Genomic DNA, 23,186 nt, shown 5'->3' with positions numbered 1-23,186 from the left:
TCATTGTATTTTACTTTAATATGAAAATTAATTTAGTTTTCTAAACAAGCTGGTTTTATTTAAAGCCAGCCCTGAGCTAGCAGTAGATCTATTGCCATGCTCTTAAGGGTATGTTATCTCTTAATGATTGAATCTACCCTTCCTCAACCTCAAGACCAGAAGCATTGGACCAGATTCTTGGTTGCATGTAGACACTTCATCAGATTAGTAGTGCAGAGGGACAATAATGCCAGCTTAAGGGACATATACAGAGTCTTTGGGGTAAGAGGTAAAAGGGATCAGCCAGGAAGCATCCCTATGGCTTCAGCTTTCCTCAGCAGCCATAACAGCCCCTTGGGTATTACACTTAGTAGAGAAAGGAATAGATGTAAAGGTAGTGGAAAGCCACTTAAGATCCCCACCCCACCTTGGTCCTTTATCAAGGAGAGTTGGGCATACTGATTGACTTCATGAAATGGATGGTAGATAAATGTGCTCACACTTTACTGATTTGTCTTGGTCCTAAGATGGACTTTGAGTTGATGATATATCCAGGTATGATTCAAGTGGCTGGAGACAGTTTGGTGTCATCTATAGGACCCTGGGCTTAGTTCCCAGCATCAACCCCTAAAGTACTAGATCTTAAAACACCAGAGGAAGGCAAGTTTTGTCTAGAAGTAACTGAATGACAAACAGGCAGTACTATACATGGACTACAAATGAAATCTCATTCTGTTCAATATAATGGCAAGTCAAAAATAAGGATTTTAAGGCTCCTCTCTCTCACTCACTCAAGCAGCATAGTGCATGACAATATGCATGTCAAGAAACTTACCCAGGTTGTCTTCCAGTTTTGCATCATTGCATGATGTTCACTGACTGCACTTCTCCAGCTGTCATACTCCTTTACCCATTCAGCCTGACCAATACTATCTGAAAATTGTAAGTAAGTAATGAAACAAGCTATATGAATAGGCTGTGATCAAATAGATGAGCATCTGCCATTGACTTCAGGGGCAGCTTTGAAAAACATCTAGTTATCAGTGGACAGATTCTGGAGAGAATGATGGTTGGGCAGCTGGTGTGCTCTCATTCCCCAGAATCAGTAGGCACCTGAACACACGGCTAGATGTGACTACATCTAGAGCTGAGACTATAACAGCTCCTATTGAAAAATCAGGCTCCTTATTTAGGTATCTACAGATGGCTTTAGGAGCCACATGTTAAGCACCTACTTTTGAAAACCTTAATGAAGTGCTTATTTTGGAAATTTTAAGTGACTTCAGTAATCTAAATGGCAGGGGTTTGAAGTAGCTACCAAACACAGTAAATCAGTAGTAGAAATATATAAAGCTGACAGCTGTAGTCAACCAGGAAACTAAAAATCCAAACTTGTTTTACGGTTGTTTTGGAATTGCCTGTCATCAGACTACCTGTTTTCATAACTCAGCAACTATGTAGTCTAGAAATGAAACCACAACAGCAATCACATTAGTCAATATGGATATGCTACTTATTCCTTCCAGAAACAAATGCAACCCTCAAGGGAATAAGTCAGCCTTTTAAATATTGCAAACTAGGATCTGAATATGGGATCCCTTCTACAATAACATCTGAAGTGGATACTAAATTTACATAGAAATTAGGGTTTTTTTTATTATTGACAGTCTTCAAGAGTGTATAGGGTCTTTATGAATGAGCTCATTTAAAGCTGTCCTCCCTACATCAGGGCCAGGATGAGCAGTGCATACCCACTGTAACAGCCTACCTTTTCCTTCCACTGTGATGAGCACTTTTGATGTTTTATTTCCAGCTTTTGAGAGGACTGAACAACAGTATTCTGAGTTTTCTGCTACAGCATCTTTCACCCAGCTTAGAATGTGCACTCTGCCATCAGCCAATGCATGAGATTGCTCACTGACACACACTTCCATTTTCTGTCCATTCTTCTTCCACACAAAACGTGCATCACTGGGACCTGTGAAAATTACCAAAGAAACCACTTGTAAAAAATTAGTGTCAAATGTAGATTAAAGTGTGATGAAACAGCATGAAACCCTGAAGGTGTGATGATTAGACAGCACCAGATTCTGGATTTTAGAACATAAATTAACTGAAAATAAGGACTGTTCTGAGGGCTCTGTTTGTTCCTATGCTTCTTGAGTGCAGTGTGGTCAGAAGACTGGGGACAGTGAGCCAGTGTTGATAAGGTAAGAATAAAAGTTTAGCACTCAACAATTCCCTGAGAATCTCTTCTGTTTGAGTGGGAAAGAAACGCCTGGATTCTGACATTCTCACAAGTCAAAGCCAGCCCTGGAAGAAGTAACATGATTATAGACTGGACAGTGAGGGAACCTAAGTAATCCCAGGTGCAAGAGGTGCAGCATTAGTTTTGAACTGAAGTACAATTTAAGAGCAGAAAAAGGTCAGGGATTCAGAGCCATTGAAGATACTGTGTGTAATGAAGAAAACAAAATCAAATGAAACATAGAGGAGACATGACAACTGACAGCAGGGTTGTTAAAGGAAGTGAAAGAACTTGACATCTTAGGGTAAGAGGAGTAGAGGGCAAAGAGCTGTCTAGCCTTGTTGCCTAATCACCAATATTCATACCATCTGTGAGAAACAGAATGCAACCAAGCCAAAGACTGACATAGCTTTCTTGGTGGCTGTTTGGGATAAAGTAAAATGGCAGTTATCAAGGAAAAACCAATGTAATTCTGCTTAGTGTGCACAGTTAAGAATTTCGCTGAGACAGCTGTAGCCCAGATAAAGAAAACAGGGATGTACACTGCCTTCTGCTTTCCATAGCTAACAACTTCAGACTAATGGTAATGGATTTCTCCTGTTGTGCCCATGTGACCTATAATCAAACACCCTTAGAGAAGAATAGATGAGGGAAGATAGCAGCAGTGAGGCAGGTGATTTTAGCCTTCCTTTTGTTGCCAAGGACAATGAAGGGAGGAGACACCATACTAGAGAGACGTACCTACAGTGCCAGGGGGTGGGTTAACTGACCACTGGCATGACCTATATAATGTGCTGATTTGGATTAGTGATTGAACCTAGTCAGTGTCCCTCTTATGTGACAAACAGGAAGACCATAGTAGGTAGGCTTTGCATAGAAAATGGGGAACTTTTCACATTAGTGTTCTACCACCCTACCCAATGCAGTAGGCACTGTACACATACAAAAAAACCTTAGTCCCTACCTCAAAAAGCTTATCTTGGGTTTCAGTAGACAAAGTGGAGTGGTCTGGAAGCTTACTGTATGTTAAAATACCTTACAAGAATGTAAAGAAACAAGGAAGTGGTGGTAGTGAGGATGAATGATGGAGATTATGATCTACTTAAAACTTGGTAGGATAATTCTGTAAGAGCAAGATAAAAGGGGAGAGAGAGGAGATTGGCACAATATATTTAATAGTACTTGGGCCATTGAGATACCAGCTGACAATCAAGAGTGGGGAGATGAAATTATTTGGGGAAAATATACAATGAACTGAAAATACCCAACCCTCAGCACCTGCCACAACCCAGATGTGCAGGAAAACATGAAAATGAAAGTTTCTTGGACTACTTTCAGGACATTGTGGTATTTTAGCTTCCCCAGTATCTGTAGGGTAACTGTACACTCAAAAAAACCCAAAACATTAAGTAGAGATGACACGGTCAGGATGAGGAAAAAAACCAAAACCACACCAGTCCTTCTCTGATTAATAATTAAAAGGACTGTTGGGACTAATTCCCACAAGAAACTTGAATTCACTATAGTAGTGAATGGGGCAAGGATAGAGATTTTCTCACTGTTCTTTCCTATTGGTCCCAGATGTGTTTTCAAAGTCCAAAGATATTTTTGATTTCAAGATCCTGATTCTTCAAAGCCTTACATAGTTTCTTACTGATTTTTCTAAGCAAGGAGGAGAATGTTTGTTTATTTTATTGGCCTAGGTGCCATGCACACCTCTGGCAGTGTATTAATAGTAACATTGCCAGAGACTGCATTCTTCTTGCAAATAAAGAGTAATATGTTAATGTAGCTTTTACTACCCCTGGAAATGGAGAAGGGAAAACTGATCCACAGCAAATACAGAAGATCAGTTTAAAAAAAAAAAAATTGATTCTAACTAAAAGGTTACAAGGCATAAAATGAACTTTTGCAAATGTCAACAAACTCTTGGAGAGAGAAAGTCCATTGATACAGTGGAAGGGGTAAATTTAGTAATGACTTAAACAGATGAGGAAATTAGTTGCTTTTCTAAAATGTATTAAAAAGAGACACTGAAACGTGACCAATTAAAGGTCTAGAAATACTTGTTAAGAAGAGCAAGCTGGAGAATACTGTGGAAGTTTGAACAGAGAACAAGCTATTAGGTAATTGGTTTAGTAGTATAACAGACTTCATTTTCTAACATGTCCTATAAGAATTCATGTGACCTCTATTCTTATCTTCCCACACAGTTGGCATCGTATCATATATATTACTAATCAACTAAATCTAACCATTTGTTGCTTTTGGCAGTGACCTAACCCAGAAAGGGGAAAGCAAAATACTATGCTAATAATTTGCCTGGTTCGCTATTCAGGCTTTTCAACAGTTTCAATATGCATTTTCTTTTAAATGAGCTAGTGTTAAACTATTTAGTGTAGTCAAGTATCACAACGATAAGAATGTAGTGTATGACAGGCCATCCTAGATGATACTTGCTAACTCTTCTCAAGACCTTGCAAATATATCAGTGTCTGGATGTGTATATTTCCATGCAAAAGTAATTGTACTGCAGAATATCAAGATGATGGGCACTAGAAACAACATGAATGGCATACACAAGACGATGAAGCAACTTATTCCCTCTCCCTCAAACTCCTAATTCTATTCAAAACACAGATCTTCACTCAGCCTCTTGCTCTTTGGAAGAGATGGTCCAGAGATTAGGGCCCTAACTTGGGACTTGAGCTATCGAGGTTCAGTTCTCTGCTCTATCAGACTTCCTGTGTGACTCTGTTTCTGATCTGTAAAATAGCTAAAATACTTCCTTATCTCGTGGGGGTGTTGTGAGAATAAATATGTTAAAGATTGGCAGGTGCCCAGACACCACATAAGCATTTAACAGTGTAATTTTCAAAAAAATGGATTCATAGTAGCTCAGTTACTAACTTTATCAAGTTTGATTTGAGCTACTTATTATCTTAACCTCCTAGAATGTCTTTTTCCTAGAGGAGTAGGTGGGTCATATCATGAAACAGCACAGTCAATGCAAAAGACCATTTCCTGCAAGCTTATTTTCAATTAATTAGAAATGCAAGTCAGTGTGATTTCATGCTATTTCCCATTTATACTGAAATGCCAAAAGAGTTGCCAAGTGCCTGCTCTGCTTTCATTACCAAAACAATCTCCATTCTTAAAAATCATAATGGTTTTGGAAAGGCTTCAGAAGCTTTAAAAAAGGCTGTAGTTTCCCAAAAGAAACGAACTTGGGTTTGGCAATTCCTTCAGAAACTTCCTTGTTCTGGTTATCTCACAACAAGCGTGATCCTGGGTCAGCACTCTGGGGAGTCACTGAACAAGTGACTACTTTGCCGTCTTCCCACAAACATTCATCATATGCACAGTCAATAGTACTGGGATTTCCCACACACACTGCAAAATTTTTGCACATCAAACTTTTACAACAAACCAGGATGCAAACAACATGTTTGTGCCCTTTTTCATCTACTTGGGAAAGAAACCTTTACTAGCCCTTCTGCACATTTCATGGTAGTTCAGTCCTGATTCTCTAATCTAATCACTTCTTCCACTGTAGTACTTAGTTTCATTTGCTCAGCTTCCCAGAGGCATGCTAAAGGTTAAAAAAAAAATTGCTATGAAACATCTTAATGTAACCCAGAAGATTTGGAGACTAAGTACTACATTATGATTTGCATAAATCTTGATTCAAACACCTATTATGTGTAACTTAACTTTAACCCTCCAGAATTTCCTCTGGGATACATTGTTTCTATAAGTGATATTTAATGGATTCAATTAAAAAAATGTCTGCTGAAGTTTCTTGCAGATATGTGCTGATGACTATGCTTCTTTTTAAATTAGGTGATGATACCAGATGATAGAAGCATTGACACTGCTGAGAAATAGTAGAAAATGTATAGTTTCCTTTGTATTTATGAATTGGATATAACAGATTGAATACAAGAGAATTGCTCACTGAGTGACCATAGAATTTCATATCTTGGGATCTTCAAACACATTTAAACAAATACTTACATTCAGTTGTTATCCTCTCTTTGTGAGTGCTTGAGAGATTAAAAAAAGGTTATAAAATGAATGAAAAGGATCAAATTAATTCATAATAATAAGAATGCAATACCCATCAGAAGCCATTCTGCATGTGTAACCATCGATATAGTAAAACCAACCTTAGGAAATGGACTTTTCAGGAGTGTCCTCTCAAAGCCAGTGTTTCAAGCAAAGTCACTAGTTACTGAAAGCGATCAATGCTTGGACAACTATTTGGAGAGTTACTTGAAAGGAGTAAAATTAATAGTATGTCATATATTCACATAGGAAAAGCAGCAAAGAATCCTGTGGCACCTTATAGACTAACAGACGTTTTGGAGCATGAGCTTTCGTGGGTGAAAACACAGGAAAAAACCCCACCTACCACTCTCCCAACAAGCACGTGTCTTGAGACTGAACTATTCTTTTCCTCTAGAAAGCTCCTCCCAGTCAGTATGGAGTCATTGGCTGGGTAGTGAAAGGAAGCTTTCATTACCTGTGTTATGCTTGTGTGCATATATACAAGGCTTCATTTTCCAGGGCTGCCACCCAAGTACATTTCACACAAAGCCAACATTTTCAGACTTAACACCTTTGAAAATCAGAAACGTAAAGTTCCCCCAACTCCCCTTCACATCACTGGGAGCTGCAGATCCTCATCACCTCCAATTCAGGTCACTTTTTAGGTGCCTATTTAGGAAATTAGGTGCCTAAGTTTAGTCACTGAAATTTGAAATGTTCAAAATTCCCTTAAAAAATTACAATCTTGTAAAAAACTCTCCGAAGTATGAAGAATACAGCTGCAGATGTTCTACTGACCAACATGCAAGAACAGACTTAGAATACTATGGGCTGTTCCAATCAGTAAATTGATGATAGAATTTAAGGGTTTACTGCAGTCTGCTTCCAAAAAACCTCTGAGATACTAATTTAAACAGAGTTCATTGGAATGAGCGGTTTCTTTGACACGAGAAGCAACAGTTGGAGAAAGAAAGATTCCCTGAAGGAGAATATTGTAAAATCCTGGCTCCTGTGGTTGAACGGCTGCCAGGCAAAAGGGGGGAAGAAAGTGAGTGTCCACCACTTAATGAGCCACTTAAAGATGCATAATGCAGAAGACAAGAAATGCTGTCACACTGCCACTACATCATTTAATATAGTATTTTTCCAGAGTCATGCTATTTCTGGAGCTAAAATGATGAAGCTTAGATCAGATCTCCCTGAAGGTCACTCTAAGATTATCAAGGATGGAAATCAAATAGGAAAAGAATGTGACTAGTAATCAGGTAAAAGCAAAGAGTGAGCTGCTAGCAAGAATAAACAGCTTAGAGCTGTACCTAGCTAATCTCTAAAAGTCACCAGTGAATTGATATCCAATGAACTTTACTGATTAATCAGCACTGGCTGCAAGGGAATTCATCTCAGAATAGAAGGGCTTTTGTACTAGCCTAATGAAAATATACTCTGGCATCTCAGGTGTGTGCTAAAGCAGGATAACAAGAAGGACTCTGTACTGATGGTTGGAACGATGAAAGAAAGGCACTATAGAGAGAGCCAATAGAAAAAGGTGTCATTAATGAATGGTGTACAGGTATGGATGTTGCTGTCCTAGAACAGAAAATATATACAGATAGAAGACATGTGGCTGGCAGCCATGGAGCTGGTTCAGAAAAGCCATACAGGAACAGTGACATTTCTTAATCTCAAAAATGAGAGACATCTGGAGTAACAGCTGGTGTCTGGTCTGCAGGTTTGGTTTGAACTGGACATATTGTAATGCAAAAAAAAATGAATGTATCAGAACCATTTAGGAATCCCTCATCCAAAACTAGGGATTAGGTATTAACAAACTGTATAAACTTGTTGCAGAAAAAATGATCAGGAGCCACAGATCAGAAAGGTGAAAGGCAAGCTTAGTCCTTCCAAAGCAGTGAACAGAAGAGAGCATGCTTCACGTGGAGCAATTTCTGTTACATTAGAAAGGCAACTACCAATAGTATACTTTGAACAGTAGGTGAATGAAGACTGGGTAGTAGGCTGAGTGATTCCCTATTTGGAAACTGTAAGGGCTAGGTGAGAAGCAGAACTCTTGAGTCACAGGCTAGCTGATAATGAACTGGCAAAACTGAAGCAGACATAAGAGCTGTGATTCAGCAACTCCTTGTGAACAAGTAGTAAGAAAACAGGGCAGTTGCAGAGGGAAAGGAAACTTCTTGATATTAACAGATTGCAACAAGTCCAGAGATATGATCTAAAGTGTGGTCTGCTGTTGCGCTTTCCGGATAATGACAAGGAAGATGTTTGTATGGCAGTAGAAGCTCCTTATGCTTCTAGAAGAGAAAATGGATTAGTTTGAATAGAAGCTAAAGTCACAGAGAGAAACATGGGAAAACAGATCTCTCCAGCTCCTGGACAGAGGGTTCATTATGTATCATACTGTTTGTTTCAATTAGCAGCCAATTCATATCTAAAGAACACAACCTGCTGCTTGCACAAAACTTCACTGTTTGTTAAATTACTGCTAAATATACTGAATAGCAACTTTGAAAATGTGTTGATGTCAGCCTTATGGAAAAGATTAAACAGGCTGCACATGAAATGCTGCACGTGCAAACTAAAAAAAATAGAATGACTCTTGTGGGAAAAAATATCCAGTCACCACTGCACAATACACATATACAAATATAAGACCAAGCATCTAACCTGAAGATGGTAAAAAATGAAAAGAGGGCAAACCAGAGGACCGCTGACTGTCTACAAGGCTGGAAAAGCCAGTCCAGTTATGACCTATTGCTTCCAGTGTGCCAATAGTATGTGTTTAGTTATCAGCTAGGTGGGTCCAAGAAGGGGCTCACAAAAGGAAACCTACATAGTTGCCTGTAAAAGATTATACATGTTAGAAAGCGGAACACATGGGATTAGTGGGGTTACATCATTTCCAGAATGTGGGTTTTCTAATTTAAATTACTCTAACAGTTTGGTAGCCTCTTGCATTTAGTAGCAGGGATAAAATGTTCATTTTTTAGTTTAGAGGTAAGGCAAAATAAAGTTCAGCTCCCTAGTTTCTGGAGAGCATCTACATAGCCACTGTCTGAGGGCAATTAGGGAAGAAAAGCATGTACCAAAAACCCCTCTAACTGTGGTGCTCTAAAGTGAAGAAGGGAATATGTCCCATAATTTTACTTTAATCTTTTGGAGGAGATATGGTGTGAAGGAGGCTGGAGAAGGGCAGAAATTAAGTTCGATCCTTGCTGAGGGGGGAGGAGGTACATAAACCCTCTATATAGCAGGTGAGTGATTTCAACAGGAACAGTAAAAGTTAATGGGATTTACTTAGGCTCCAGATAATGGAAATACCAGCAGTCTGAGAGGTAAGGATTTTTCATTAAAAGATCTGATTTTAGCTGGAGGCAGAAAATTAGGTCCTCATTTGTATACATGATCCAACACCAAGCAAGGATACTTAATCACCCCTTCTGAGAGAGAGAACATGGATGCTGGCAAAATATATTCTGTTTATAGTCCTCAAATGTTCTTAATATAATGCCTCAGTGCTCCAACGTGGGTCCAGACATATCACTGATTAGTAATGCATTTTAGAATCTAGGACTGTGAAATCCAAATTCTTACTGGTGCCAAGGGCTTAGCAATAGATCGTGACTTGCTAGTCTGGTCTAAGGCACTACAGAACCTATGAGATACATGTTAGGCATGGGGAAGGAGATCAAAGAATGGTTTAAGAACTTTATCTGTATTACAAAAGAAGAGAGAGGCTAAGATATGAAGTTTAATAAAACTAATCTCCCAATATTCAGAACAAGCTATCTACAAAGAACCCCTCTCTCTTCTGAGAGTCTTGGAGTCCACTGCAAGAATCTACAGACCATATTTGGGTCAAAAACATGCCACAAGATCACTTGGAGTGCAGACTTTACAAGCTAAATTCAGTATATCTAGATGCTTGTGTCTTATCATTTGTCACAGTCTAAGTTTACCACAGCTGATTTCGTAGACAACTTGTTCTTTTGTCTTGCATTGTATTCCAGCTCAAAATATCACTTCCTCCCCCACTTGGAATCTCTCATGAGAGAGACTGAATCACTGATTTTAAATAACATGTGAGTGCACTAGGTTGACAGTAGGAACACTGCTATTTTAATAACCAGATCAACTTATATAACAGAGACAAAAGCTCTGGCTACACTACAGCTTAAGTCGACATAAATTGTGTCACTCAGGTGTGAATTAGCCACCCTCCTGAGCAACATAATATGCCCACTTAAGCACTGGTGTGGACAGCATTATGTTGGCAGGAGAGTTTCTCCTGTCAACATGGTACTGCCTGAGCTTCTCCCACCAACACAGTTACCGCCTCTTGTGAGGGCTGGAGTAATTAAGCCAACGGGAGAGCACTCTCCCGTCAGCTTAGAGTGGCTACACTAGAGACCTTACATCTTACTGATCATAAGTACTGCACTAATCATGTAATGCACTAAGCAGCAAAGTGCTAGGTTCATACAGGTAAGTTTTCTACCCAATTTAGAAGATATACATCATCGGCTGTATAGTTGAGCCTCAGGAGATTATTCATTTCCTATAACTGGAACTCAACAGGGTACACTGCCAAAAGAGAGCAGAGATCTCCTTGTTAATGTAGTAGCACATAGATACCACTCTAAAATTAATTTAAAAAATGTACTTCAGATCTTTGAAGTGTGATCAATAGTGCAGTGATAAAATCAGGTTTCACATTGTCTTGAGCTTAACTTCCTTATTATTATTAGTTACAAAAACCCAGCAGATTGATGTACCAACTTAAATCATCCAATCTCTTAACAGTGAATGTGCACAAAATTTATAAACAAAGTTCACTGATACTTTTGACAAAAACTAAAATAAAAAATACCACTACTGTTTGTAAGGTGCATTTGAAAACATTACATAAATGCTAAGAATTACTATTATAACTACAACACCAGTTCTAACTTGAGAAAAAAACCTCTCGAATTTTTAAGGGGAAAATGTTTATTTTTATAGCATTTCTATTTTCACTATGCTGGTTAAGGTAGTTGTTTGGAACATAAGAATGGTATACCAGAACAATGTAATCTACCGCTATCCCTAATGATTCAGTAAAAGGGAGAAATCTCATTGATCCTAGCCAATTGCACAATATTATATTGGGGGGGGGGAATTCTCTCTGATCTCATCTGCTGATTTATAATTAGGGCCCTACCAAATTCATGGCCATGAAAAATGCATCACTGACCATGAAACCTAGGCTCACTCCGTGAAATCTGGTCTTTTGTGTGATTTTACCTTATACTATACAGATTTCATGGGAGAGACCCGTGTTTCTCAAATTGGGGGTCCTGACCCAAAAGGGAGTTGCAGGGGAGCTGAAAGGTTATTTTAGGGGGTCACAGTATTGCCACCCTTCTTCTGTGCTGCCTTCAGAGCTGGGTGGCCAGGGAGCAGCGGCTATTGGCCAGGTGCCCAGCTCTGAAGGCAGCACCTTGCCAGCAGCAGCACAGAAGTAAGGGTGGCAATACTGCGACCCCCTAAAATAACCCAAAGCTACACCATGCCACCCTCACTTCTGTGCTGTTGCCTTCAAAGCTGGGCAGCTGGAGAGTGGCGGTTGCTGACAGAGGGCCCAGCTCTGCATCCTTTTGTGCTGCTGCTGGCAGCGGCTCTACCTTCAGAGGTGGGTTCCTGGCCAGCAGCTGCCTCTTTCCAGCTGCCCAGCTCTGAAGGCAGGGCCACTGTGAAGAAGTAAGGGCAGCAGTACTGCAAGCCCACATACAATAACCTTGTGACCACTCCACAGCTCCTTTTTGGGTCAGGACCCCTACAATTACAACACCGTGAAATGTCAGATTTAAATAGCTGAAATCATGAAATTTACAATTTTTAAAATCCTCTGACTGTGAAATTGACCAAAATGGACTGTGAATTTGGTAGGGCCCTATTTATAATGTCCTGAAGAGGGATGATATAACCCTTGTAATTCTTACCCTGTTGATTCAGAATTTTACAACTTAGGCCTAATGCGCTCCAGGCTACATTTGTAAACAACCATCTACGGGCTGGAGGATGGTACAGACTTTTAAAGAAAACATTCACTTAAAATGAATCAACAATGATAATTGTCTCTATTGCAATTATTACTTTTAGGGTTCCAAGTTATACTGTATTCAGTTTTGTCTTCAAACGTATCAGTGTACAGCAACTGTCAGTCTAACAAGGGAGCTGTTTTCTGTTTGTTCAGATCTCCCATTATCACCAAGAATTTAAAAACATTACATTAATTTCAAAGGCTTCCCTGAAGATGCTGTTAACTGACTAGATATGTTCCCGGGGAGGGGAAAAGGTGTGTGGAATAATATTGACACTCAGAATTGTTTTGCATACAAGATAGGTGTGATTGGTCACAGGAAGTGCTCAGTTAACAACATTAATAATGAGCCAATAACAACTGTAGGCTCTCAACAAATTTGAGACATAAACCAACAAAAGTAAAGACATTCTTAGTTTAGTTTAATGGGACTACATGCTTCTGATGCAAGTCTGTCTTCAATACGAATTTAGTTGCTTTTGTAAGCTTGAGTGACCAGCTTTCAGGCCTTGTCTGTTAATACGTAATAGGGACAGTATTCTTCAGCCTTGCAGCTTACCTTTGATACTAAAAACAAAAAAGAAATAAGGAGACATGGATGTATATGTAAGGCATAAAGGTATCTCAGTAAAGATCAAGCTCCATCAGATTATTATATCCACAGAGGCTGATATTAAATAGTCCTGGGCAGTCATCTTGAGATTAGAAACAAAAGGTTTAGGGACAACCTAATACAAGAGAGAGGATATAAAACTGGTTAACAAGTTCAAATTTAGCATCCCCATGTGAAGATAAAGATAAACCAAGCATGGATTAATAATGACTGTGCAGATTAAAGTCAAGGGTACAGGCTTTAGCAAAGGAAGAGCACCACATTATTTTATGCTCAAAATTAATGTACTGTCCATCAAAATGTTACTGTAAAACCACAGAATTATGAACTACTCTGGAATGGAGGTTGTTCATAACTATGAAATATTAGCAACTCAGAACAAAACTTTATAGTTGTTCTTTTAAACGTTTACAACACATTGACAACACAGCTTTGAAACTTTACTATGCAGAAGTAAAATGCTGCTTTTAACCATCATAATTTAAATGAAACAAACACAGGAACAGTTTCCTTAGCTTGTCAAATCTGTTTTTTAAACTTTCTCTTTATATTAGTTTACATTTAACACTGTGCTGTACTGTATTAGCGTTTTGTATTTGTCTCTGCTGCTGCCTGATGGCGTACTTCCAGTTCCAAATGAGCTATGTGGTTCACCAGTCAGTTTGTAACTCTGGTGTTTGTAACTCTGAGGTTCTACTGTGCAGATAAAACATTTTAGGAAGTATTCACATATTTTTTCTAAGTTTTTGGATGACTCTAGAAGACATGGGGCTTTTCACCTCTTAAGTTATAAATTTGATTTAGGAACAGCTTGTTCATGAGCCATCTGAAGGCTGGTCAGTATTCTCAAACTCTGATCTATGAACCACTACTAGTGGCCTTTCAACTGGTCCACAGAAGTAATAATTAAAAACCATGTACTGATGGGAGGTAAACTCCAGGAATAGCCAGTCTCAGAGAAGGAGAAAGCTTGTGTTGAGGTTTATATTGTTTTAGTCTTGAATTATCAATAAAGCCAAACCTCAGGCATTTGTCTGAACACTAGCTCAGGTTTGGCATGTTGAGGACAGGATAGATATGTATTCTCTCCAGAGTTATGGAGAACACAATCTGAAGTATTCTCAAAATAACTGCGAGGCTTGTAAGGTAACGTCTATGCAGACTGAGGCAATGAGCCTCCTGGCCCAGAGCAATGGACTTGGGCTAGTGGGACTCATGCTAGTGCTCTAAAAATAGCTGCCTAGACAGCTCTCTGAAGTTGCAGGTTGGGCTGGAACTGAGCCTTTGAAGCCCAGGGATAGAGGTGGGCTTCAGAACCTGAGCTCCAGCCTTAGACACAACTTCAAAATGCTGTCTAGACACTATTTTTAGAGTGCTAGCGTGAGCCCAAGTCTGTCGACCTTGGCGGGAGACTCGCTGCCGCGGCCTGTGTACACATACCCTAACAAAGAATACAGAAGTTTAAAACAAGAAGTGTAGAAATATTTGCAATGATAGTTCAGTGAAAGCAATATCTGTCCTGGAAAGCGAGAAAGAATAACTTTCAGAAGTCATTTGTGATTTTAAAGAATTATGGGTCTTTTTTCCCCAGTAATATTACAGTTAAGGTTTAATATGGGGAGGGGACTATTCGTTTGGGCAGTATTGATAATGTGACCCTCATATAGGGATGTGCCCAATCAGGGCAAAGTAATTCAAGGGCTTATTACCTGATTAACGTATTAATAGCTCCTTTAAAATCTGCTTCTGAACTTAGGGAGCATTTATTGTCATTCACATGGGGTTGTCACTCAGGCTGGAGAACTGCGAAAAAATAGTAATGGAACTTCTGAGAAAAACATCTAAGGAAGGCAGTTAGAGTCCCCAAAACAAGGAAAAGCAAAACTATCTGAACCTAAAAGCCAACACCACAAGGTTTTTTCCCCATTTACTCTAGACCCACTTAAACCTTCATTGACTCTGACCTGTTTTTATTCTTTTAGTAAAATGGGAACAAACATAATATATAAGTGTAATCACCATTAACAAAAGCAGCTGCATAGCTAGCTATCTGTACCTTCTAGTAGCTCGACCCCATATAGAGTCTGCTACTGCCTGTGAACTAATGAGCCTGGTCCTTTAGCTCAAGAAATACAGCCTCATGATTTTACATTCAGCGGTGTCCTGGTTCAGTCCTCAAAAACAATCTATTACAGAAGGAAAAATTACAAAAAAGAGTGTCCTTCCAATACCATTTCTTAACCTCATAAAAACGTCCGATAATGCCAGCCATCAAGCTCTTGGAGGCTCCTGAACAATGTTGGTTTCCCAAATACAATGTGCAAAATCAAGGAAGAACTCTCTTATGCAGGGGCGAGAGAACTTTTGGCCTGAGTGCCGCATCGGGTTTTGGAAATTGTATGTAGGGCCAGTTAGGGGAGAGGGTCATGGCCTGGCCCCCACCTCCTATCTAGCCCCCCCTGGGACCCCTCCCCTATCTAACCTCCCAGTTCCCTGATGGGCCCCCCTGGGGCCCCTGCCCCATCCATGCCCCTGCTCCCTGTCCCCTGACTGCCCCTGGAACACCTGCCCCTGACTGCCCCTCCTGGGACCCCTGCCCCCATTCAACCCTCCTGTTCCCCACCCTCTGGTCACCCCAACTCCTATCCACACCCCCACCCCACCCCAAACTCCCCTGCCCTCTATCCAACCCCCCGCTCCCTGCCCCCTTACCGCACTGCCTGGAGGACTGGTGGCTGGCGATGCTACAGCCGTGCTGCCCGGCTGGAGCCAGTCATGCCGTCACCTCCGTGCAGCACAGAGCAACAGGTCAAGCCGGGCTCTGTAGCTGCACTGCCCCAGGAGCTCACAGCTCTGCCGCCCAGAGCATTGCACCAGCTGTACTCCTGTGAGGGGAGGGGCCAGGGGCTAGCCTCCCAGGCCAGGAGCTCAGGGGCCAGGCAGGAGGGTCCCGCAGGCCGCTGTAGTTTGCCCATCTCTGCTCTTATGGCATGATTGTATGAGTCTGTTCAGCGAGAACATTAGCTGATTCTTCCTGCCATTACAAATAACGTTAAATGTGAAACACATCACTCCTTTGCTATCTGAACTTTCTCCAGAAATGTTCAATGAAGCTGTGAAGTAAAGATTAAATTCCATTAAGGTAAATTATATCTACCTCAAACAGGCAGATGTTTTCTCATTAATAAACAACAAACATCACCAATGTACATACTGTTCCTGCTTGGTTTTTAACCATCTATTTTAGTCAGCTCATGCTCGAGTGATGGGACAGAGTAATACATTTATCTTTATATTCACCCTCCCTTTGTGACTGTTCCTAATGATAAAGGATTAAAACGGGGGAAATTGGCAGATCACTGTTAGACCGTTGATAACATACTACATTTTAACAAATAAATGCATATAATTTCTCCAAACTTAGGCCACAATCCTGCAATTGCAAGTGCAGATCTTAGCATCCATGTGAAGTCCTACTGATGACAATAGGACTCTGCAGCTGTGCAGGACTGCATGTTGCAGATTCTGATGCAGCATCATTGGCAGTTAAATTACAAATAACCCGTTCAATAGGTTGCTGCTCTCCGGGGCTGGTGTTTGCCTGGAGCAGCCTGCTGTAACACACCTCTTAATATTGTGGAAAAGTTCATCATTTTGTGCCAGGGAGAGTCGTGGTGGTGGTGAGGGGTGGGCTTGACCAGTGAAGGAGAAGGAACTATAATTGTCCCACCTATGAACTTACTTTACTATTTTTAAACAAAATTATCTGTTGGTAATAGCTAAAACCTTTGTGTTCTGGACCTGAATTATTCACAAGAACACCCAGAGTCACCCAGAATCATGTGGCACTCGGCCCCCTTCAGCCGATTCCCCTCACAGGAGTACAGCATTCTTTTTGTTATTAAATTAAATTCATTGTTTGCAAAGTGCTGCAAATTTCTGCATCAACAGTGAGTAACTGCATTATAGAGATTATCAGGGGAAGCTGGAGATTTGGCAAGTGGGTGCCCAACTGTTTGGTCTTCTAGGACTTGGGATAACATAGGAGGTTTGTTCTTTTGTAACCAGCAGGCAGTTTAGGCTTTAGGTAATGGGAAGAAATGCATCCCTTTTCCTTTTGGAGACAGCAGAGATGACTTTAATTTTGTGGTAGGGAGACAGGAATTTTCTTCTCACCTCAGCAAAATTTGACAACTAGCTCTCCCCCCTGTAACTACACTGCTGCTAAAATGTTCATCAGTGACGTTGTTAGCAATTTTTCCATTTAAGGTATATTATAGTAGGGCTTCAGTGTTAATAGGACTTTAAGATGAGTGGGAGAAGTTCATACCTTTTAGAACTATTGCTGTTTGCAGACTTGGACAGACATCATTTACATTGAATTCACATTCAACAGTTTTCTTCCCAACTTTATTTTTAAAAAATAAAATATAGATTCTGGAATGCAGTTATGTGGTAGTTTATGTGGCTGCACTATACATGGGCTCCTGGTTCTTAGAAACTACAGCATTTCTTTCTCCACCCGGAAGTCAGGATATTGGGCTACATGGACCTTTTATCTGACCCAGTATGGCTGTTCTTATGTTCATCCATGCCATGTTATTCTTCTCAGTGTAGCAAAACACCACATTTTATATTGCATGTAGTACTGCAGGCAATATGGCTCCTTTATGGTTACTTCTGGCTAAGTAAAGTATCACCAATATTCTCTGCAAGAATGCAAACAGCTCTTAATAGAAAGCTTGTCAGATAACTGGTGCTGCTCAGCAGTAAAAGCAGCATACACTGTTTTCAGAAGGTCCTGCAAAGTTGCAGCCACTGCTTCAGTTTGGTGATTTTGTAATTTTTCAGCAGTGGAACGTGGCCATTCTGCCAGCTGAAGATTCCTAATGTTTCATAGGAAAGCGAAACAGTTCCAGCTTCCACAAAAGAACCCCAATAGTTCAATGCTCTCTTTGGAACCCCACAAGTGGCTAAGTTGACATCCTGAATAAAAATACTTTTCATTTTCCTGTTTCGTTTTAGCCTGCAGAATTTCAAAAGTAAAAATTTATGACATTATCCAGTTCTTTTCAACTATTTGTCTCTACCATCTGTGAATTCCATAGACTGCCATTAAGAAACAATTCCTTTTGTTTTAAATGTACTGCCAATTTTTTTTTAAATTACAATTTATATTTGAGAGAGAAAGAGCACATGGAAATAAGTTAGATCAGACATTTCCAAATACCAATTAAAGAGACAATACATTGGTTAAAAAACAATTTCTAAAAACAAACAAGTTTCCTACCTACATTACTAACATCAGCTTAGGATTACTGAAACAAATAATATTTACACATTTTCTTTTTACTATTTATGCTGTTTGCTCTTTGCATTTCCTCATCTTGGAGAATAACAGTTATTTTCACTTTTGTTTATAATAATCTTAGACTTGCTACAACATTTGTATAGAAAACACTGAAAGAAATGTTTGTTAAAGTTTCCACTAACATTTTTTTTAACTTATGGAAAAATGGCCTTCAATTTTGTAAAGGTTTATTTTATAAAACCTAAAATATTTTGATCAAATTTGATCTGAAAGTTGTCCATTAAGAAACATGAAACATATGCAGAGGCACAGCAACATGGTTAAGAGTCTACCAAACACTTTCAAGTCTATTCTTCAAATCAGATAGTAAAAGTGTTTAAGAACATGTTTCATTTCGTTTCACATTTCAAAACCCCCAAAGTAAAATCCTTTTAACTCAAATCAGGACAAATTCTGTACCACAAACCTGTTAAAGACAAACTATGAATTTCTGAAAAAATAATAACCCTGACCTCAGAGTTACAGCTTTCAGCTGATGTACACTGGGAAATGGAAGATAGTAAAATAAGAATTTTACCAGATGAAAAAAATATGAAAAGTAATTGGTCATGTCTAGGTAATGTTCAAAACAAATACATGCAGGCCAGTAAAATTATATAATAAAAAAAAGATCATATAAACCATAAGACTTAAAATGTTTATTCATGTGAGTAAGTTTACATATGTAAAGCCACGATTCAGCAAACTACTTAAGCACATGAATAATTTAATTAAAGGCAAGGGACTATTACATGCTTAATGATAAGTGCATGCTTAAGTATCTTGCTGAGCTAAGGCTGAAGTATTTACAGTACAGAATTCAGGCTTAATCCTGAAAGCTACTAAACAGCCTCTGCAGCCACTGATTTCAGGACAGATCCTTAGACTTCTACATCCCATTTATTAATCAGGACATGGGGATGGATACAAAATATGCAGTGAAGAAAGTGTTGGTTTACAGAGGGTCTTCTTACTTACCAGTGGCTTGACAGAAGAGGTGAAAGGTTCCATGGACACTAACATGCTGTGCCTGGTCACTTAGGAAAGGTGGTAACAACATGACCATTACAAGCTCTGTGCTAGACCAAACATCAGGCATGGTATTGGTGGGTGAAGGAGGTGAATCACTTCCCACACAGGACAAAAAGGAGGTACCAGTAGGAGGGAAAGGTATAGAAGATGAGGCTGCGTGACAGAAGAGGACAGAAAAGAAAAAAGAGGGCACTAAGGAAAAAGGTTTTAAGAAATACATAACACACCGAAGAAATAATGCAAAAAGGACAAATGAGTTTTAGAAGGATGACAAATGAAAATCACTAGATTCCTAGAAATGAGCTCTATTCACTCTCTACCCCTATGAATTTAAAGCTAAAGAGAAAACCTATGTGAAATTCATTACAGAAGTCTCATTAAAGAAAAGCAAAACGTAAGGCTTTACAATATTTAAAGTGGTTTCACTACGTACATTGGATGAAAGTCAAGGATATAATACAACTTATTTTAATATTTATTCTGTTGCTTTTCATATGTACATAATTAAAAATAGAAAAATAAAACCAAACTGAATCTTATAAAATATAAACTGTTTACACTAAGATGATCTAAATTATATTATGTTTGAATGAGAGGTCAACAAAAACAACAACAAAAAAGAAGCCTGGGCATACTGCTATTTACTATGACAATTCTATTTCTAACAACATTTACAGAAGGACACTATAGAAGAAACAATTCTTAAAGAACTGTACCGCACAAAAAACTTTTACAGACAAATAGTGACGCTGTGAACCAGATTTAGAATGCTTGTACTTTTTCACTTGCAGGCATGAGTCATGTGACAATTCAGCTAACCAATTCTTTTGAGCAACTCCAGTTTCAGTCTCCAGTTGCATACGAGATTGGTAGAAGTTAACCAGAAATAGTGAAAAATTGCAAAGACTTTGTTATTAAAGAGAAGTTCAGTTACTTTTGAGTATAAAACTGCAATATTGTCTTGTCTAGCTATCAACTGCAGCAAGTTTACCCCATCCAATTATTACATCAAATTCTTCTAATAAATTCTGTATTGGTTCTACAGTGCAAAAGCCTCTCTGAGTGGCATGGCTAAGTGACAGCTGCTTCCTGTGCCATTTCATTTAAAAAAAATAAATCCAGTTTTATATAGCAACACAATACGATGGTGTCCATCTTGTTGGGGATTTTTTTTAAATCTTACCTATGCTCCTGCAATCCCAAAAAAATAACATCTACTCAAATGACTGTTGTACCTAAATTTCTAGAAAGCAAAAAGATAGCACTTAAAGCAAAGATTATCCCTGAGAAACTTACGCAAATCAAACCAGCTCTTTCCCAATGTACATTTAATTCTACAAGGTACACAAACAGCAATTTTTAAAAATTAATTCTTAAACCAATCAAAGCTACCCAACTTGCCAACAGACTCAAAACGTTATGCTAAGAATAAGAATCACTAGAAGCAAAGAAATGTCCCAATCTGGACAAAATGCTATAATTTACCAATCTGATAAACTAAACTTCATTTCCAATTTGGAATTAAAATGAAATTAGTTGTTTTTAAATGGCAGCTTAAATATGTGCATACTGGAAGTATTTTATTTAGTTGATTGTATTAGAGTCATTTTTATTCTATGGAAGAAAAGGGATTAAATAAATCAGTAACTGCATTTGCAACTGTGAAAAGTACTCTGAAAAATCCCGGAACAAACATGGTGATCTGCAACTGGCCATTTTTTAAAAACCATGAAATACGATTATCGGATACACCAGAACATTGCTTTGTATTCTAGCAAGGTTTGAAATTGGCACGCTGAATCTTTTAAGCGCACATAACCCTCCATGGCTAAGTTGTCACATCCAAAAGTATCCGTGCTCAAATAATTAACTGTAAGAACCACAGTTATTTTCATGATTAATGTGGAGGAATTTCTCTTTCAGTCACCCTCCACATCTGAGTCAGCATATTTTAGTTCACACTTAACATCAAAAGGTTTGTCCTTGACTTCTTTGTGAGCCTGCGAGGAGACATCATCATCATCATGTTGAACCTGGCCATTTCCACAATCTGGCTCAGTCTCATATCCAGTGTCATGAGCTGGCTTTGGCTGCTCTCCAGTTTGATTCTGGATACTGCTTTGCTCCACTAGAGTTTCTTTTACACTTTGCTCACAATCAGAAAAATCTGATTTGGGTTTTTTCTTACCAAGTAACATAGCAGAGCGGAATTTTAAACACTGGTCTGGTAAATAGCCTTTGTAACAGTTGTAGGACAACAGACTTAGGAAGAGAACAAAAAAGAACAGAAAGAGAAATATTAAAAGGAAATTATCATTTGACTTTAAGAACATTGTCTTTTCAGGGACTCCATCAGGAACAGAATTGAAGATTTCAGGGTTGGAGGTTGCGCTTGCTAGGATGGGGCCAATTGGCTTTCTTATTATCCTTCCTGTTGTTATTGGTATAATCTGGGTGGTCGAAGTCTGAGCAGTAGACCCTTCTGTTGGCACAGTTGACATTTTTGGTACATCGGTATTACCTTCCGTCTGTGCTGCTGGTTGAATTGGGTCCACTGTAGTAGGCTGGATTTTTTTCAGTTCCAAAACATGTTTAGCCACCACTTGAGAAAATTTCTTATTCTTCACTTTTTCTTCTGATAAACACTGATAAATACCACTATCTCCTTCTGATAAATTGAAGATGAGCAGTGCTTTCTCCAGAAGACGATACTTGGGGCTCTCAACTTTCAATACATCATCTTTGAATTTCCAAACTACCTGGGCCAGGTTGGATTTTTGACAACATGAGAGTTCTGCTGTGCTCCCATGCTTGAATGTATGCTGCAGAGAATTCTCTCTTACTTTATCTGGAACATCAAAATAAATTTGCAAAGTATCAGCAATGATTTTTGATTGCATTAATCCCTATAGTTTCATGATTCTGCAGTCATAAAGGAAATGTAACGTTTACTCCATGAAGTCTACCTCTATTCCTCAGTTTGAAACAGGATTACATCACCACCAACTAGGTACTTTTTAGTTCACGCCAGCAGGGTCTACACGGGACAGTTAGTGTGCAACACTTCAGAGTGCTCTCCAGGTCACACCCCCATAGTCCAGACTGTGGTGATGGGTAGACAAGCCCCTAGGCCACGAAGACATTGAAAATCTGAACAAACCACCAAACAGCAGTTATGCCTGAGATACTGAGGGATATAAGACATCAGGCTTTAGGATTTACACTAACTTCTTAACAATTAAGAATTAGGATTGGGCCTTTACGGGGTAGATTATCCCACATCTGCCTATTAAGCAGTGTCTTGCACCTTCCTCTGTAGGACCCGATGCTAGTCACTTTTAGAGACTGTCAGGATATTGGCCTAGATAGACCACCGGTCTAATCCTATATGGTAATTGTTATGTGTAAGTAGTACATTTTTGAGTACATAAATATTGTAAGCATCTGAAAGAAATCTACATATGATATTGATATTACTCAGAAATACCACTTCTCAGTTGTAACACTCTAACCCCCAAAACAAAACAAAAAAAAATTTAAAAAAACCCAACACACACAAAACATACAGCATGATAAAACTAATTAAGTAGCAAAAAACATTCTTATAGTGGTCCATACAATGCTTGACTTAATAATACACATGGTAATGTAAACCCTGTGAAAACCTCAACTACTACAATGTAAGTCTCCTGGAATCCTATTTCTCCCCAAGGATTCCTGGATGTGGTGACAACAGCAACACACATTACAAAAAAGAAAAGCTGTGATTATTTGAGCTTTCAATACACTGACGCACCATTTCAGCTACTCTAGATAT

At 39.1% G+C, this 23,186-nt stretch overlaps 1 protein-coding gene across 10 annotated transcripts in view; it reads right to left on the bottom strand.

The window, feature by feature from the left end:
• SEMA4D (semaphorin 4D) overlaps positions 1–23,186 on the bottom strand; it is a 157,567-nt gene that overhangs the window by 129 nt on the left and 134,252 nt on the right. For 5 of the 10 annotated variants that reach the window (XM_050945678.1, XM_050945681.1, XM_050945680.1 and 2 more), the window contains exon 15: positions 20,681–22,217. In XM_050945678.1, the coding sequence (XP_050801635.1) occupies positions 21,289–22,217 (929 nt within the window). In that variant the 3' untranslated portion in view covers positions 20,681–21,288. Of the gene's footprint in view, positions 1–19; positions 913–1,747; positions 1,958–6,244; positions 6,274–15,601; positions 18,014–19,315; positions 19,523–20,680; positions 22,218–23,186 lie in introns of those variants that run through there. The other 5 variants (XM_050945685.1, XM_050945683.1, XM_050945687.1 and 2 more) reach the window with 5 other exon arrangements.

Source organism: Gopherus flavomarginatus, chromosome 3 (assembly GCF_025201925.1).
Source record: "Gopherus flavomarginatus isolate rGopFla2 chromosome 3, rGopFla2.mat.asm, whole genome shotgun sequence".
NCBI lineage: Eukaryota > Metazoa > Chordata > Testudines > Testudinidae > Gopherus > Gopherus flavomarginatus.
This window is presented reverse-complemented; position numbering and strand designations above follow the sequence as displayed.